This window comes from Tachypleus tridentatus, chromosome 5 (genome assembly GCF_004210375.1).
Source record: "Tachypleus tridentatus isolate NWPU-2018 chromosome 5, ASM421037v1, whole genome shotgun sequence".
NCBI lineage: Eukaryota > Metazoa > Arthropoda > Merostomata > Xiphosura > Limulidae > Tachypleus > Tachypleus tridentatus.
The window spans coordinates 23984707-24002306 of record NC_134829.1 but is presented as its reverse complement, the minus strand read 5'-3'; the positions used below and the strand labels follow the sequence as shown (position 1 = coordinate 24002306).

The 17600-nt window shown below is 34.8% G+C and overlaps 1 protein-coding gene across 2 annotated transcripts in view; it reads right to left on the bottom strand.

Moving 5' to 3' along the window:
* Nucleotides 1–14110, bottom strand: part of LOC143250722 (suppressor of lurcher protein 1-like) — a 58588-nt gene extending 44478 nt beyond the window's left edge. For both annotated transcript variants that reach the window (XM_076501660.1, XM_076501661.1), the window contains exons 1-4: nucleotides 14041–14110; nucleotides 12451–12631; nucleotides 8598–8812; nucleotides 2502–2718 (exon numbers count right to left, since the gene is read on the bottom strand). In XM_076501660.1, coding sequence (XP_076357775.1) covers nucleotides 2502–2718; nucleotides 8598–8812; nucleotides 12451–12631; nucleotides 14041–14110 — 683 coding nt within the window. The remainder of the gene's footprint in view (nucleotides 1–2501; nucleotides 2719–8597; nucleotides 8813–12450; nucleotides 12632–14040) is intronic.
* Between the last annotated feature and the right edge of the window lie 3490 nt (nucleotides 14111–17600).

The window sequence follows — 17600 nt, the reverse complement described above, 5'->3', positions numbered from 1 at the left end:
GAAATCTCGACTCAACGTTTTGAACTATCAGATACAGAGAAAAATGTTTTAATTCTCAGTATTATAAAATGAAATAAAATTAAAGTAATAAAAAAGAAAAACCCAGAAACATCAAAAAATTCACCAGTTCACATTAATTTACTGCTCATTTTTATATATATATATATGTAACTGAACAGTATTGGTAAAAGGCTTCACTACCCTTTAATGTGTTTTCCGAAAATACCAAGGACTTGACAACCCCAGGTGGGAACAGGAAGTGAAGTATCGTCTAGATAGAAAAAAACAACAAAAAAACGAAAATTTGAAAGCCCGTAGAATTGAGAATCATTATTGGATGAGCCCTAGTCCGAAACCGTGCAATATAGTTTGTGTTACTGTGAGATAATTTGACGAAGTTTTGCCGCTTTTCTCTTCCCTGTTTGTGCAATAGAATCCTTTCTTATTTCCTAGTTACTTTTGACATGATCCACTAGTACACCTTAATCTCAACAATTCATATAATTATTAGCCAATGAACTTTCTCTCGTATAATAGAGGAATTTGGGATAAACGATCCTTTCTGTTACAATAAGTAACACTGAAGCTTTCGAAAAACTACATATATGAAAAAGAATTCTATAAAATAAATCAACACGATGACGCAGTAACCCCTTCTCTGTTCCAGCAGATCTTAACAATGAAATTAAGAATCCCATCTCGGTGTGTGTTTTATTATAGCAAAGACACATCAGGCTATCTGCTGAACCCACAGAGGGGAAACGAACCCCTGCTCATCTCGGTGACAGGCACATTACGGATAGCACACTGTGCAACTTTGAATTTAAACAGTGTAGTATCTTCAAAACACCATGGCCAGATGGTTAAGGCGTTCGACTCGTATTCTGAAGGTCACAGGTTTGAATCCCCGTTACACCAAACTTGTTCGCTCTTTCAGCCCTGAGGGCATTAAAATGTTACAGTCAATCCCACTATTCGTTGGTAAAAGAGTAGCCCAAGAGTTAGCGGTATGTGGTGATGATTGGTTGCCTTTTCTTTGGTCTCACACTGCTAAATTTGGAAGGCTAGCGCAGATAGCCCTAGTGTACCTTTGCGTGAAATTCAAAACAAACCAATCTTCGAAACACAAATTCATCGTGATCCATTTCATTAAACTTTTCAAAAGAAAACAAAATCAAAAATACTCCACAATGAAATGTCGCCGTCACGCGTAGGTTTACGTCTGAATGTAACTGGACTCTGCAGGTTTCTCACATAATGGGAAAGTCAAGTGCATGGTGAAAGAAGGTGAATTTTAGTCACCACCAAGAGACAGTCAAGAGACTGTGTAACTTCTTCACAGTACAGCCAAAATGCCAAAACAAGTATCGTTCCACAAATTACGAAAAATAAAACGGGTGATAATGCAGTCCTCTCTTTGCTGACGTAACTGACACGTAGACTCCCATGTAACTGAGTTATAGACAACAGTGCCTAAAGGATCTAATGTATCCGATATTACGTGGAGGATCTTTAGAATGTTGGTCAAAAGGTATGATCTAGGACTAGCTTTGTCGTCTTTCGCAGGAGTTTGTTAAGTTGAAAGCAGTTCCAAGAGAAGAGTGGGACTTGAGACATTGTTTTTAAAAGCACTAATAACGCTCTATATTAAAGAGATATATTTTGTCGTAGATTAATGTTGAAAAGCAGGAAAGTGACAGATTGTAAGTTTGATTCTGTCAGAGATCACAGATGGAAAGTAATTTTTGGAAATTTCTTCACAACAGAAAAGCTACAGTTTAAATAATTGTAAATAAAATAAGATAGCAGACTTTTTAGCTTATTCTGAGATGAAGTTATAGAGCTTAACAAAGTAAAGTTTATTAAATGTTTGGTAAGATGACAGTATACGTTTACGTTGTGTATATTTATGGTGCAGAAAATAAAATTTTCTAGCTTCTAAACTGTAAAACTAACTTGTTGTAGATATTGAATTAAAACTAGATGTATTTCTGCTGGATTCCAAAAAGTTTTCTGCTTAATATGTAAATAAAACCAAAATTAATGGTAACAGCTATTTTGATTTCTTCTTTTTGAACTTTATATAGCATGCTTTATTTCTTCTCGTGATTCGTGGCATGCGCATGTTTTACTGACGTCACGAAAGTACAAACTGAAATAAATTATGTGGCGTCGTTTGAGTGTCTATTGACTGACAAACAGAAATACACTAGTGTATAGTAACCCCTTTAGGAGGCCTCCAGCCCCTTCTCGGAAAAATGATAGCACAAGTTGACTATTGCGATGTAAAATATATTTAAATTTAGGGAAATATGTGGATGGGCAGATAATGTGTTGTTGTGTTAAAAACAGAACACCTCAGTTTTTTGTTGTTGTCGTTGTTTTCATAATAATAGAAGACAATATATCTTGTGACATTTCTGAACTGATTTCACTGGTAGGACTCAGGTTCATTTCACAATGGATAGATAAGTTGATAGGTATAAATATTTTGAGCTCACCTAAGATCACCACTTTGAAGCCTCGCGTATTCGAAAAGAAGATGCACTCTCTCGCTGTGTACTCCCATAAAGTGATAAGCACAGAGAATATTCTTTGGATAAATACTAGGATATAGGGGTGAGTAGAAACGGCCGTTGCCATGGCTTCCGTTTCCACTAAGAAACTGGTACTCACATTCCGAACCCTGGAGAGGCTCCCCATCTGTCTGGAACAAACCTGAAAATCGATACATACATATAAACATTTTTAATCAACTGATTTCTGTAAACCTTCTCTAATTTATTTATCTTCCCAACCAGTCTCTTTGTATGTTTTGTTACACTCAATAATCACTCACTGTTAGCGATGATTTTGACGTTTCCATTAAAGTTAATTTCTACTTGTAAACGTTAATTCGCTAATGACCGATACCAGTGTTCCCATAATATCTACCGAAGATGTACAGTGTTAGGGACATTTTTGGAAGCAGGGAGATTAAGAAATAATACAGATAATGAATGTAATGAACCTAACTTGGTTCGCTAGCAATTAAAATACATTAAAATATTTGAATGGATCTCTTTTTCTTTTCTGCTCACACACACACGCACACAGCACAGACGTGTATATATATATACAAATGTAGACAAACAAATAACTGGTGATGTTGATTAGGAAACATACTGAACTACGTTTGCATTCTTAAGTTAATAATAACCGGAACGTTTATGAAGACTTATTTCACCGTTGGGTTAGTGTGAAGTCATTCGTTTCTTTTCATTTATAGAAAACATCAAGGAAATGATGCGTATTTAACAACAAAAAAATCATGGAAGTAATTATGTTTTAACATCAAAGAAGTAAGCGTATTTTACAGAAACATTAAAGAAGTGATACATCTTTTATAGAAAACATCAAGGAAGTAAAAAGGTTTGTCTCTGTTCGTTTATCACGCATTTAGGGGTATATGGGAAAACAAAGTACTCTTCTTGTTGGAGCGTATTACCCTTTGTGGCTGAAGTGTTCAATGATAAAACTGAACTTGTTATGCATAACTTTCTCTGTACCAGAGACTAGATTAAAAGGTGGCGCTCAACAAAGAACAAAAAGAAAAGAAAAGTATATATTACACGAAGAACTTAAAAAACGACCAAAATCGAATTTTCTCTCTATGCATCAACCGAGTTTTTTTTTATGTTAAATTCCTTATATGGTAACGACCAACTTGTCTCCATGTCTTTAATAAAATTTTCCGAGCAGCCTTTAGCGATAAGAACTGCTTTTCCAGTGTGAGTTGACTAAGCCATGACCGTCTTATTCTTGAGTACAAGTAATCTGCTGTGTGTTTCTAGCATAATGTTTGTCTTCTGCAGTTTAGTTTCCTTTAGCAACAAAAGGTTTTGTGCTTTTAAAAACTGTCTTCTTATTCGCTTTGTTTTGGACGCTCTTAGTTACGAATTGGTTGTTACTTCTTTTGAATTTTTTTTGAAATTGTTCTAATTAGTTACTTTTAGTTACAACAGGAATGCGGTTTCCTCAGTATAAGTTGAACTATTTACAAGGATAATTTTCTACAATTGCCCTTATCAACAAACGGATTGTTGATTCTTGAATTAATATTTTAAGTTTTACGACTTAGTTTTAAAAGATTTTTAACCAACAAATGATTTGTTGGTAGAAGAAAAAACGTTTTTAGTAGGATTTTTTTTATTGCGTTAAAAAAATCGGTCCATAATAGCTTGTCACCCTCAAGTTAGCGTTAACCTGAATATGATTCGCTACTAATGGTTGAAACGTCGCGTTTCATAGCAGTGAAACAAATCTGTCCACTACAAAAGCTGCTTTCTCTACCATTGAGTTACTCAATAGGATCCTCAATAAACATTAAACGAAGTTGTTGCTTCTCACCTAGTTGAGTTACGACCAAAGTGTCCACGACTAGAAGTGGTTTGTGCTTCCCTCGAGTGCGTTTTTCCGCGTAGTGAAACTTAGTTATGACTGAGCTGCTTTTAGATTTCAACGGGTTGTCGCTTCTACAGCAGAATATTGTTTCGGTGTGTTTGTCGTCCGTATTTCAATATAGATTAAACGTTTTTACCCACATCGTATTTTATTTCGATGAGCATGTACAGAAACCTTCTATCTTATTCTTATCACGTTTTGAAAAGTTAACGGTTTATATGGTAACACGTTATGTCCGTCATCTAAGGGAAAGTTTGTATATGTTTGTGTTTTCTTATGGCAAAGCTACATCGGGCTATCTGCTGAGGCCACCGAGGGGGGAAGTTTGTAAGGAACCTACTTAATCTATTTTTAGCTGTTATGGTTTACATCGAAAACCAATTCACCTATCATTGAAATTGTTAACTACATTATGTTCAAGGCCACAATTGACACGATCATGCAAACTGGACAAGAAAATTTAAATAAAAATACACGTGTTCCGTTATTTCATCTATAGCTGAAGTTCACTAGAAATCATAATCTTGGTATTTAGGTTTTCATCAAGTAGTCTTAAGTCAGTTTCAAAGCATGGAGTTCAAAAACAACAACTTCAGGTAATGGCTTTTATTCCTTGTCTCCATTTACTGACATTGAAATTACTGTTAAATAAGACACAGTCTGAATATACAAGTATATAGCTGAATTTGTGACCGGGTTGTTGATTAGAAAACATATTGATTCTCGCACGCACGCACACACACACACACACATTTGTTCTTCTATTGCAAATGCCAGGTGGGTTAGGGCGTTCAACTCGTAATCTGAGGGTCGCGGGTTCGGATCCACGTCACACCAATCATGCTCGCCCTTTCAACCGTGGGGGCGTTATAATGTTACGATCAATCCCACTATTTCTTGGTAAAAGAGTATCCCAAGAGTTGGCGGTGGGTGATGAAGACTAGCTGTCTTCCCTCTAGCCTTACACAGCAAAATTTGGGACGGTTAGCACAGATAGCCCTCGTGTAGCTTTGCGCGAAATTCAAAAACAAACAAACAAAACAATTTTATTGTAAACAACAACAACAAAATGATTTAGTAAAGAAACTTGTTGGCCAAGTCTGTTAAGGCGTTTGACTCGTACTCCGAGGGTTGCGGGTTCCAATCCCGCTCGCACCAAACATGCTTGCTCTTTCAGCCGTGGGGGCGTTATAATGTGACGGTCAATCCAACTATTCGTTAGTAAAAGAGTAGCTTAAGAGTTGGCGGTGGATGATGATAACTAGCTGCCTTCCCTCTAGTCTTACACTGCTAAATTAGGGACAGCTAGCGCAGATAGCCCTTGAGTAGCTTTGCGCAAAATTCAAAACAAACAAACTTTTTTTTACAGAAAAGGAAGTGTAAATTGAGTTGAGGATTTTGTAATTAACAATAATTTATGAGATAATGCTTACTTTAAACAAACTTCAAACATCAAAGAAGTGGAGCATGTTATGGAAAAATCGTAAACCATTACAAAACAGATCAGGAAATTTTTGTCCTGCCGGATAACTTGTAGCTGCGAAATTTTCCACTATTTGGGGTGTTTTATGTGCGCTTGCACAAACGTTACTTTCCCTAAATTTAAATTGTGAATAAATTTCATCTCGAAGAGTTGAAGGTTAGTGTCAGTCTTTCACTCCAAGTGCTACATTCATTTTGACAATAGTCAGCCAACACTCTTCCAATACAGGTGTTACCTACACCTTGAGAAAGGTTAGTGGCCAGTCCTTCAATCCAAGTGTTACATTCATCCTGACAATAGTCAGCCAACAGTCTTTCAATACGGGTGTTACATTTATCTTGACAAATGTTAGTGGAAAGTCTTCCAATACGGGTGTTAGATTCATCTTGACAGATATTAGTGGACGGTCTTCCAATACGGGTGTTACATTCATCTTGTCATATGTTATTGGATGTCCAATATGTTAGTATAAAGTCTTTCAATCCGGTTTTTACCTTCGTCTTGACAAAAGATACTGGACAGCCTTCCATTTCAAGTGTGACACTTGAATGCATTGCCAAGGGTGTTTCTGACATAATAAAACAGCACATCGATACCACTCACGACACTAAGGGTCATTTCCAAGTTGTGGAGAAGATAACGGACAGTAACACAGGATGTTCGAGAGATACTAAGTCACGTTCCATCACAATGCTAGGATCGATATTTTGGTAATCTGATATCTATTCTGTACGAGTTAAGTTCACTTTCATCAAGTTACTGGAACTCAACTCACAATAGAAACGAAGAGATAGACATAGCTAAGATTCGGTATCATAGCTTTGCCGTTCGACAAAGAGCACTGCCATGCCCTCTACAAGTTAGAATACGGTAATGTCGGGATTATTTAAAACGATAAAATCTCAAATGGAAAAGTTCAGGTTCTATTTTAGCTATCTACTATGGTTGCTGGTATTGTGTTCAGATACACTCTGGAGGATGTTAGACCGAACGCATGGAAGCTCAGCACGACCGATTTGGAGATTGCTGGATAACCTTACACCAAGTAAATTGTAGCTGCTCATGATAAATTTGACATTCACACAGAGAGCGCTATGTTGCAGACGAATTAACTAAATATGAAAATTTTGAAGTTTGACTGGTGGATACTACTACGATCTGCAGACTACCCAAAGAACGCTACTCAGAATACATGATAGCTGAGCACGACAGATATGAAGACTATCCAAAGAACGCTACACAGAACACATGATAGCTGAGCATGACAGATGTGAAGACTATCCATAGAACACTACACAGAACACATGATAGCTGAGCATGACAGATGTGAAGACTATCAAAAGAACGCTACACCGTACATGTCGCAGTCTAACATAACTGACCTGGAGATTGCTTGGAGTGTGCTACATCGTACGAGAGCATCTGATAAAGTTGAAGTTCTGATTTATGTATATCATTAGTAATGGCGTTCTAAATGTTTTTGTTTTAGCCTTGAGTTGCCATTACTGTAAGGTATTGGACTTAATTTCATGTTTAATATTTCTCAAGCCTTTTCTGTATATAGGTATCTCCGTAATGTGATTTAAACAGAGAGATTTTGCGAGATTGAACTGGCCACAATTTGTTCTGAATCATATCATCAAATAACACATGTGGGACCATAATTAAGGATGGATTTTGTATCTAGCTCATCCGCAGTTTACAATCAGCTGAGAAACGTCTTCGAAAACAAATGTGGAAATATTCTATAGAAGTCTATTAAGAGCCTCGCACATGATCCGCAGCAACGTTACAGAGCTATGCTGATCCCTTGGGATCAATATATACGCTAGTAAGATGAAAATAAACTTGCTAAATCCCAATCTCTTAAAATTCCGAGCTATAATATTGCATTAGGCACTCCAGAACTCGGAAATGGAACATATGCATATGTCCACTGCCGTATAGCACCATGTTCCATAGGCTAGCATATTATAATTTTACTTCTATTAATGTAAATTTTATCTCCAGAATATATATTTATCGACTTAATATTTCGCTATTGCAGTTTCGTCAGGTGTTATCAACAACCTAGAAGTTCGCTTATCCAGTTTAAACTGGAGATTGTTTAACTTGAAATAATAGAAATAAACTGTAATAAGTTTCAGCTTCCATTATTTCCTGTCAAGAATAATAATTTTATTTCCATTACCAGCTTGCAATCTCTAATTTAGCTCCTTGTAAAATGAATGCCTATAATTATTTGATCTCTAATTCTAACAGTTATAAATAACTTAAAAAAGAAAGAAAGAAAGAGTTTATTTCAAACAGTATTGTAAGAATAAAGGAACTGCGCAGAACCTTTGACATTTTAAAAAACTTGTTTTAACATGTATATTGGTTGTTCGATATCAGACTAAGTAAAAAATAGAGATTTGCCTGTTCTGTTTCAATAATGCGTGGTGCATGACAACAGAAAGTATACTATTGGTTTACTGAGAAATAGACACAAATGCACCGATATACATGTGTAGTTATATTCGAAAGAAAAAAATGGATGGGTTGATCGTAAATCTTTGTCTGTGCTGTATATGATCATTTTCAATCTCTACAAAGATCGTGGTAACCTAGCAACCCTTCTTGTTTTTCTATTTAAAAAAAAAATATTTTTGGTAGACAGTAAACTACTTACTTTTGCTGAGAAAGCGAAACGTCCCTCTAAAGCCTGTGTTATTGCCACGTCGCCAGTCAGAGTGGAACTCAAACATCAGATACTGGCTAGCAGAATAGTGGGTCGTCTCCACGTCCGACAGCTTACCACACAAGATGAAGTTTTCTTGGCTGAATTCATTCACTGCTGGTTCTGTCAGGTGCAGGTAAAGTTTAACGTAATCCACGTAGCGACACCTAGTGCATAAAATGTAGAGTTAAAGTTTATAGAATAAATCAGTTAATATATTCAAAGACAAAAACTGATACGAAAACTTGATGGTTGGAACGCTCGGTTCGCAAGCTAAGGGTCGCGGATTCGAACCTCCGACACCGAACATGCTCGGCTTTTTCATTCAGGGGAATTATAACGTCAATTCCACTATTCATTGGTAAGAGAGTGGCCCAAGAATTGATGGTGGATGATGTTGGCTAACTGTCCTTCCTCTAGTTATTACTGCTAAATTAGAGATGGCTAACTCTGCGTGAAATTCAAACCAAGCCAAAAAAACAAAATAATTGATATAAAAGTACTTCGATATTAACTGTACTTAACAGAAACACGTGCAACTTATATAATTTTAAGATTATCATAATGAATATAATCTCTTGGTAACCGGTATAATTTAAATCTCCAGTATCCTCAAAGTGGGTAAATTTTACTTTACAAAAACAAAGCTGTAGGACCCATGCTAAAAGCTATGATTATTTTACTTTACAAAAACAAAGCTGTAGGACCCATGCTAAAAGCTATGATTATTTTACTTTACAAAAACAAAGCTGTAGGACCCATGCTAAAAGCTATGATTATTTTACTTTACAAAAACAAAGCTGTAGGACCCATGCTAAAAGCTATGATTATTTTACTTTATAAAAACGAAGCTCTTGGACCCATGCTAAAAGCCATGGTTATTTTACTTTGTAAAATCGAAACCTTTGGACCCATGCTAAAAGCCATGGTTTTGTACTAATGCTGAACGCTGCAAAGTCAAGTACAACAAGCTGTTATGGTGAAGTCAACCTTCGATCATGCACTGTCATAAACTTTCTACATACACAGTAATAACATTCAGTAGGTTAAAGACACAAACTCTTTCCGAGCTATATTAAAGGACCTGACAAGTATGTCGCTGAAAAGGATTGCTGTGATTAGTTGTTTTTTTGTCATCTTTCTTGTGTAAACAGCCATTGGTTTTAAGATTTTTCCCAGAAGCTTATGGACTTTTGTCAACATTAAATTCTTGTGAATTTATTGCTAACTTTACCAAATGGTATGACAAACCCATCATTATGCTTTTTTTAGTTGAAGGGTTCGTCATTATACGGTCTACACACTTACTTATCACATCAGGATTCTACTTCAGATTAGTGTGGGGTGTGTTATATGCTCTTTCGACTTTCGTAGTAAATATTTGAAGTGTTATTTGGTTCTACATCGTTTAGTAACCTTGATATGAGAATATTATTCTTTTGGCAAAGCTGTGGTACGTATCCCTTAGCCACAAGTCTAACCTTTTGCAGTATTTATTGTAAAATTGTCAAGAGTTCATCCTGCACCAATTATAAAGAGTCCCATATGCGTTGTCCATGACAACGCAGTTTGCCCTAAAGGCGATATGTCGCTGCATTATCATTTAAATATCGTTCTCAGAAAGCATAATTATCCCTCTATAACTGCTCCCGAGCAAGCGAGTGCATAAATAGATATAAAAGTCAAATGATACTATTAATTCTGGCAAAAGAAACTTGAATATTGAAAAACATTCACATCTCTAGAACGTTAACTTCTATCCTAACATGAAATAAAGTTATAGTAAAATAAAATTAATAAAGACAGAGGTCGTAACTAAATATAAACCGTTTAGTGTTTGGTTTGTTTTTGAAGTTCGCGCAAAGCTATATGAGGGCTGTCTGCGCTAGCCGTCCCTAATTTAGCAGTGTAAGACTAGAGGAAAGGCAGCTAGTCATCACCACTCACAGCCAACTCTTGGGCTACTCTTTTACCAACGAATAGTGGAATTTACTGTTACATTATAACGCCTCTACGGCTTTAAGGGCGAGTATATTACGCGTCAAGCGCCCTAACCATCTGGCCATGATGGGCCGTAGTGGTTTGTGAACTAATCTATAAGAAATTGTACATATGAAGCTAACAAAGTAAGGTTGTTTAAAGCTGTTTTAAGGAACATTCATCTGTTTTAAATACATTAATTTTACTATAGCCCATTTATATACGGAGTAAATATTTCTTCAAAAATATCCAAATTAATAGAAAATTTCATACACTTGCATATGTGGAATAGGGTGATCACGTGTCTCAAATGAATTATAAGCTCTATTGTTGTAAAGATGTACTATAATATTCTTAGACAAGGAATATTAGCTCTGACTTTTGTTTTGGTGACAATGGAGTAGATATTGGATGTCTGTTCAGCAGAGGGTTTTTTTTAAATCAAAATATACCTGTCTGAGATTGTTCAGAAAATTTGTTTGTGTAAGGAACTCATCAAGAATTGACAGAAAATAAATATGCTACTAGAAAGAAATGTGTGCGCTGTCTTCTGGCCTTAGCTCGATTTAATAAGAACTAGATAGATCTGTAAAATACAATATTCTGGTAGACTCATCCTTTTAGCTTTAATCAAGATTCGAGTATTTTTAGTTGTAACGTGCAAAGGACTACACAGAAACTGTCATATGACAGATGAAAGCAAGTAAGAAGACCTAATTTCTTGGGTGTAAACAAGAAAACATAATTTCAGTAATGTTTAGAGTTTAAAGGGAAAGAATTTGATGTGGTTTGATGGTTCAAGTATCACTGTCGCCTTTAAAGATGTCAGTTAAAAATGAAAATAGAGGGGAATGTTTCTTTTTTTGTAACAACTGTAAAATTGTGTCTCTGAAAGTTGTGTAATATAATGTTTCAAAAACTCTTTTAGTAGAAGTTGGGTTATTTATTTTGTTTAAAGGTCAAATAACGGCTGGAGTGTACCTAAACTTTGTGGACGATCATGACCACCACAAAATACGACCACAGTTGTACCTTAATGGTTTAAAGAGCATGACATTGTCTTCGTTCATATTTTCCTTGCTAGCAGAATAACCCGATCTCAGTCGCCCTTTCCAAAGTAATTATCTGATGACGCCTATGAATCTCATTACAGAGACATTTGTTGTCGGTGAAAAAGCACTTCATGCAGTTTGTGCTACGTAAAGTTCAGGTTAATATTCTTGTGAAAGGTGGTCTAATCTGATATTAGATATAGGTTCTAGTAAAGTGTTTAGTCATTATGGTTGTTTTGAAAGACTGTCGAGGGTGTCAACCGTTTTATGCTGCTTTTCGGTGAGGATTTCAGTATCTGAGTCTATTGTATATTTATTTATGTATTTGCATAAAAAGCAATTTCATCTTTTAACGCGTTTGAATTTCGGTAAAATTAAGGCAAAATATTTTTCCACTTTAAAATCAGTCTTCTCAGTTCATTAATAACAATGCAAGCATTATTCTCGTTCAATACTTTAACATAATACTTATTCTGGTTATAATAAAAATGGTTACAATGTATCAATTTTCAAACGTGATTTTGAGAACTTGGGTTAAACAACTTCATACTGGACAACACATGTTAACTAACATGCAGATTCTGTAATAACGTATCTGATATTCACCAAACTACCTAAGAGAGAGCTACATTTCAATTGTTAACTTTGTTTTAAAGATAAAAGTAGGAACAAAGAAGTTTTTGTGTAACAACATTTAGAATGTAAAACAATTTAATGTTTACGTTAATAAAACTTAGTTTGAAATTCATAACGAAGCTGGACAAACAGCTTACTCTATGTTAGATTTTTGTACATCAAACTCATCAAACGTTATTTCTATAAGCTCGTCTTCTTGGCCAATGAATGTGTATAATAAGCAGTTGATGTTTTCGTCATAAGGAATTGGCCAGTTAGGTGATGTAAAGACACCATAGTCCTTCCCATAGGTCGTATCAAACTCTACACATCGGCAACCTAAGAGATTGAATGATATATATCATTACATAAACACACAGAGGAAGAGTAATTTGAATGAATCTCTGAAAATCAAATTTGGAATTTAAAATACTCAGTGCAAAGGTGTTACTTGTAATTATTTAACATATCATGTACATAAATTGCTTGAGAATCCTCACCGCGAAAAACAACAATAAAAAAAATCACCAAAATATATTTTCATGTGAAACGAAAACCAGATACAAATAAATTATTAAGGATATCATTCCATATATTTTTTAATAACATCGTCTCTCCGTGTCTTGCCTTAAAAACATCAACGCAAATTTTGATTTTTTTTTCCTCAAGGGGAAAGAGGCCATAAAACTAGATGATGTTTTTCAACGTTCCTTTCTACTCTTGTTGCAAGCAAGATCGTATAGATACGTACAGATAAACCTCTTTGTTATTCTCTGTCTCCAGAACGAAGAAATTATTCTGGTACAATAAATGAAACTGTGAAAGATAGCGAACTTATAATAAGTAAACTAAACTAAGTATTCGTATCAAAATTAAAATGTGTAGAAATTATTTTCTAATTTTTTATTAACCCTTAGTAGCACAGGCGCTAAGTCTAAGGAATTATAATAATAAAAATCGGGGTTTGATACCCGTAGCATGCACCGATATTCCACAGTGTAACTTGGTTTTTAACAAGAAACTGCTCCTCAATGGCATAGTATGTATTTGGACTTATAACGCTAAAAACAGTGTTTCGATACCTGTGGTGGGCAGAGCATCGATAGCCCCTTATATATTTAATATAAAATAATTGACATATGATTTATTTTCCTACAAGTTTGGTTGCAATGTTGAAAGCAAAGTTTATTTATCCATTTTCTTCATAATACGTCCTTATAGTTTTATTTACATAAATATTTTTAAATAACTATAATTTAAGGATATCTCACATTGGTGTATTTGTTTCCTTGCCTTTTCCTTCAGAAGCAATATTTTTAACATGTAATTATAATTTTCATTATCAAAGTTCAAATGCCTTGCAAGATAATAAGTTTTAATTATCATGGTGTTGATTGTTAACATAAATCGTATTTATTTATTTACAGAGTTCTTGATTAACGTGTTGAAAACACACAACTAAACTTGTTTTATTGTTTTTAGCACAAAACTGCACAACAGGCTACTATCGCTAACCAAACTACCGAGCTTCGTAACTGAGGAACTTAAATAATTTTGCCAAACATATTTAATATATAATAAAACTGTGATTGGTGTAATTCAAGTTGAATTCAAATGGAAACATTCTTATAAAAGTTCACAACGTATTGTTTACAGTGCATCATAACTTTAAACAAATCTTTGTTTTGTTTCCTTCATATGTTCACAAAGAAACGTTTACTCTAGGTAAGAATATATTGATCTGTTACCTGCATTAATAGCACTGGAACCTACAATAAAGACAGACTGAAGGCACATCAGTAACGTTGCCACCGCCATCTGGAAAAAAATAATTTAATTAATTGATAATATATCTTCTTAGGTTCACAATTTTAATATAAATAAGAAGGGATTTTAACAGAATTACGTTTAACCAAGTACAAAACCTTGAAACATTTAATTAAGTACTTAATGTAAACACGATTAATAAAATACACAACCAAACACTTTAATCAGTGCTTGGTTTTCCAACCAAATATTTTCCACACGTCCAAAACAAAACCCCATTTAATCAGACTAAAAGCACATACACGTTTTGATTAGTCAAGTTTGTTATCTAAAAATACTTAGGTCCAGAATCAAAATATGTTCAAACTAAACACATTTAAGAAGATCCATAGCCCGAACACGTTTATTACCAGATTTATAATTCTAGCGTTTTTAACCAGACTCGTTGCACTATGCAACACAAATTTTGTTCCTGGATAGTATGTGTTATTCCTTAATTGTTTATGTTGTAAAAGTACAGAAAATGGCCATTATTCCCTTCAAACTTTGCTTTTGTGACCTGGATAATGAAATTTAGAAATTAATTTATTTTCCATGTAAAAACAAGCAAATTTGCACATTTTCATTTACATAAGGTCTGAATAAAACAATGAATCAAGATTTACATGTTATTTATACTAAAGTTATACAAAAATATTCAAAAGTGAGTACTTTTTTCGAGATTTGCGACTGTAATGTAAATCACTTTCACGTATCAGCCTCCAAATATAGTCTCCCATCATGTTTTCGTTATATGCTCACAGGTCACAAAAACAAAGTTTGAAGAGAAAAATATGTCTTTTCCATTTACTTTAGGCATAAGCAATTGGGAAATAACACTTTCTGCCCAGGAACAAGAAAAAGTAAAAATTTTGTTGCATAGTGTCATGATTCAGGTTACAAAACGCGGCCCGATATGGCCAGGTGGATAAGGCAGTCGACTCGTAATCCGAATCTCCGTCACCACAAACATGCTCGCCCTTTCAGCCGTGGGGTGTTATAATGTGACGACCAATCCCACTATTCGTCGGTAAAAGAGTAGCCCAAGAGCTGTTGGTGAGTGGTGATGACTAGCTGCCTTCCCTCTGGTCTCACACTGATAAATTAGGGAAGGCTAGCTCAGATATCCCTCATGTAGCTTTGAGCAAAATTCAAAACAAGCAAACAAACCATTGTATATAGATATATATTGTTATGGCCTTCAAACATATGCACCTATGTTTAACAATGTGGCACTTCCCTTCCCTTGGCACAGGTTTGGAATACTTTAAATTACTGGTAACATACCGTGAAAGCAAACTACACTTCTGTACTACATAGATTGTCTGAAACTGAAAAGTTCACATTAACAGAAGTAGAGGCAATGGTTCCCTGGGATGAAAAGACCCAGTTCCTTTCTTGTAACTGATGGCATGCATGAAACAGTATGTGTCTTGTAACTCATGATGTTAAATATTTTTCCTTTTCTTCTAAGGTGTAGTTTGTTTCCTGTACCTGGTGACATGCATCTTTCTAATTTGTGACTTGCAATTAGTAACTTGCAGCAATCAATTTTGTGTCTAATGTATTTCATGTCATAAAGCATTTCACTTCGTCTCCAGTATTTCGTGACATTAAATACATTCCTTTTCCTGTAAGATGTGACGCACATCAGTCCAGTTTTTTTTTTTCCTGTAGCAGGTAGCATATAGCAATATAATCTGTTTTTTACAAAAAGTGACATCAAATATCCTAGGTTTTGAAACTCTGTTTCCTTGGATCATAGTTACTTTGTTTTCGTGAATATATTTCATTATTAATTAACTCAACAAAACATAAAATAAACGTTGATGGTTCGAGATTATTACTTTGATTTTTGCCATTAAACTCAGAAACAGTATTTTTTACCTTTAACGTTCTCAGGTGTTTTCATGGAATCAACATCTAAAAAAACCGACATAAAACGTTTTTCTGTTGATATAAATTTGTTCCAAGTGCTGCCGAGAGCTGTATGTGATAGTCGTACAAATTAAGGTGAACCTCTTGAGATTTTTTAAGAACACGAACAGTTGCTGTAGTATTTCTCTAAAGAACTGTTGGGTTAAGCATAGATGTATTGCAGAAAAGCCGCGTACGTTTCTATGTATGAACGTGGAACAACAAATTTTTGAAACGGAATTTTTTAAAATAAAAACTGTCTTTATATTTAATTGCAAACTTAAGAATATACAGTTTATAGTTAACGTTGTTGTTGTTTTAAATTAAGCACAAAGCTACACAATGGGCTATCTGTGCTCTGCCCACCACGTGTATCGAAACCCGGTTTTTAGCGCTGTAAGGCCGCAGACATACCGCAAGCCTCTGGGGGACTTATAGTTAATACTCGAGGAAAACCTCGTCTTTTGACATATTTTTGTATTGATTTTTGCTGAATATTTACCTCCGTGAGTTCTTCATATTCACCCTATTCACACCCTCAAAACTTTAGTTCAGTATATTAACTTGCTATTGAAAAATTGGTCAGAGGAAATTTAGAACCACAAGTCACCTTTTACTACAGCTATGTTTAGTAGCGGTAGAAATAATATGATGGCTTCGAGAAGATATCGAGAAAGTACTGATACATTAGTGAAACAGTGAAGAGAACCTCCATTTTAAAGCGAACGTCATTACGTTTAAAATTTTCGAAGTTTGAGTTTTTACACGCACAATTCAAGATCAAACCTAAGGTACAGTTCGCAACTGGAAATCGTTATTTCGAAATATCAAGTTATATTATTTAAACTAATTCTTTCAGTTGAAGTAAGAGGAATTCATTTTACTGAGTAATAAAGTCATAACGCGTCTATAAAAACTAAATATTTTTATTACAAGGAGCAGAAGCTAAATCTGAAGAAACATTTATTTTAGTGTAAGACTAACAATTGGTGTAACCAATTCAAGAACATAACAGTTTCAATCTTTAGAATTTTATACAGTAATTACTTCCACAACGACGAACATTGCAATATCATTCGCATCATGTTTCCTGCAACATTTAGTCTCTTACCTAATGAGCTGTTGTTACGATTCCATACCTAGTGTTTTTCAACTGAGATAAACCTGATTTCCACCTCACATGTATGCATTAAGCAGTTTGTAATGTAAACATTTGCTACTGACTTATGAAACAAGAAAGAAAAACAACAAATACCTCAGCCGAAAAAAAACTGTTCCTGGAGAAAAGGTTGACGTCGTGTCAAATGAAAATTAAAGTTAAAAAAATGGCGTATAATTTTGCACTGTTTGTGATAGACAAAAACTGTTCTAGAGGTTTGTGACCTGCGTAAAGATGCTCTCATTTGTTCGCTGGAGCAAACTTTTAGCTAGCACGTGGTTTTGACATTCGAAGAAGTTTGTGGATCATTTACCGCGTAAACCACCAGCCAGCTATATTGTAAGGCTAATAAAGAGTCTTTAAAGAAAAAGTAAAAATAACATGAAAGATGGGGTGAACATAAATATAGCTTTATCCTGCGGATAT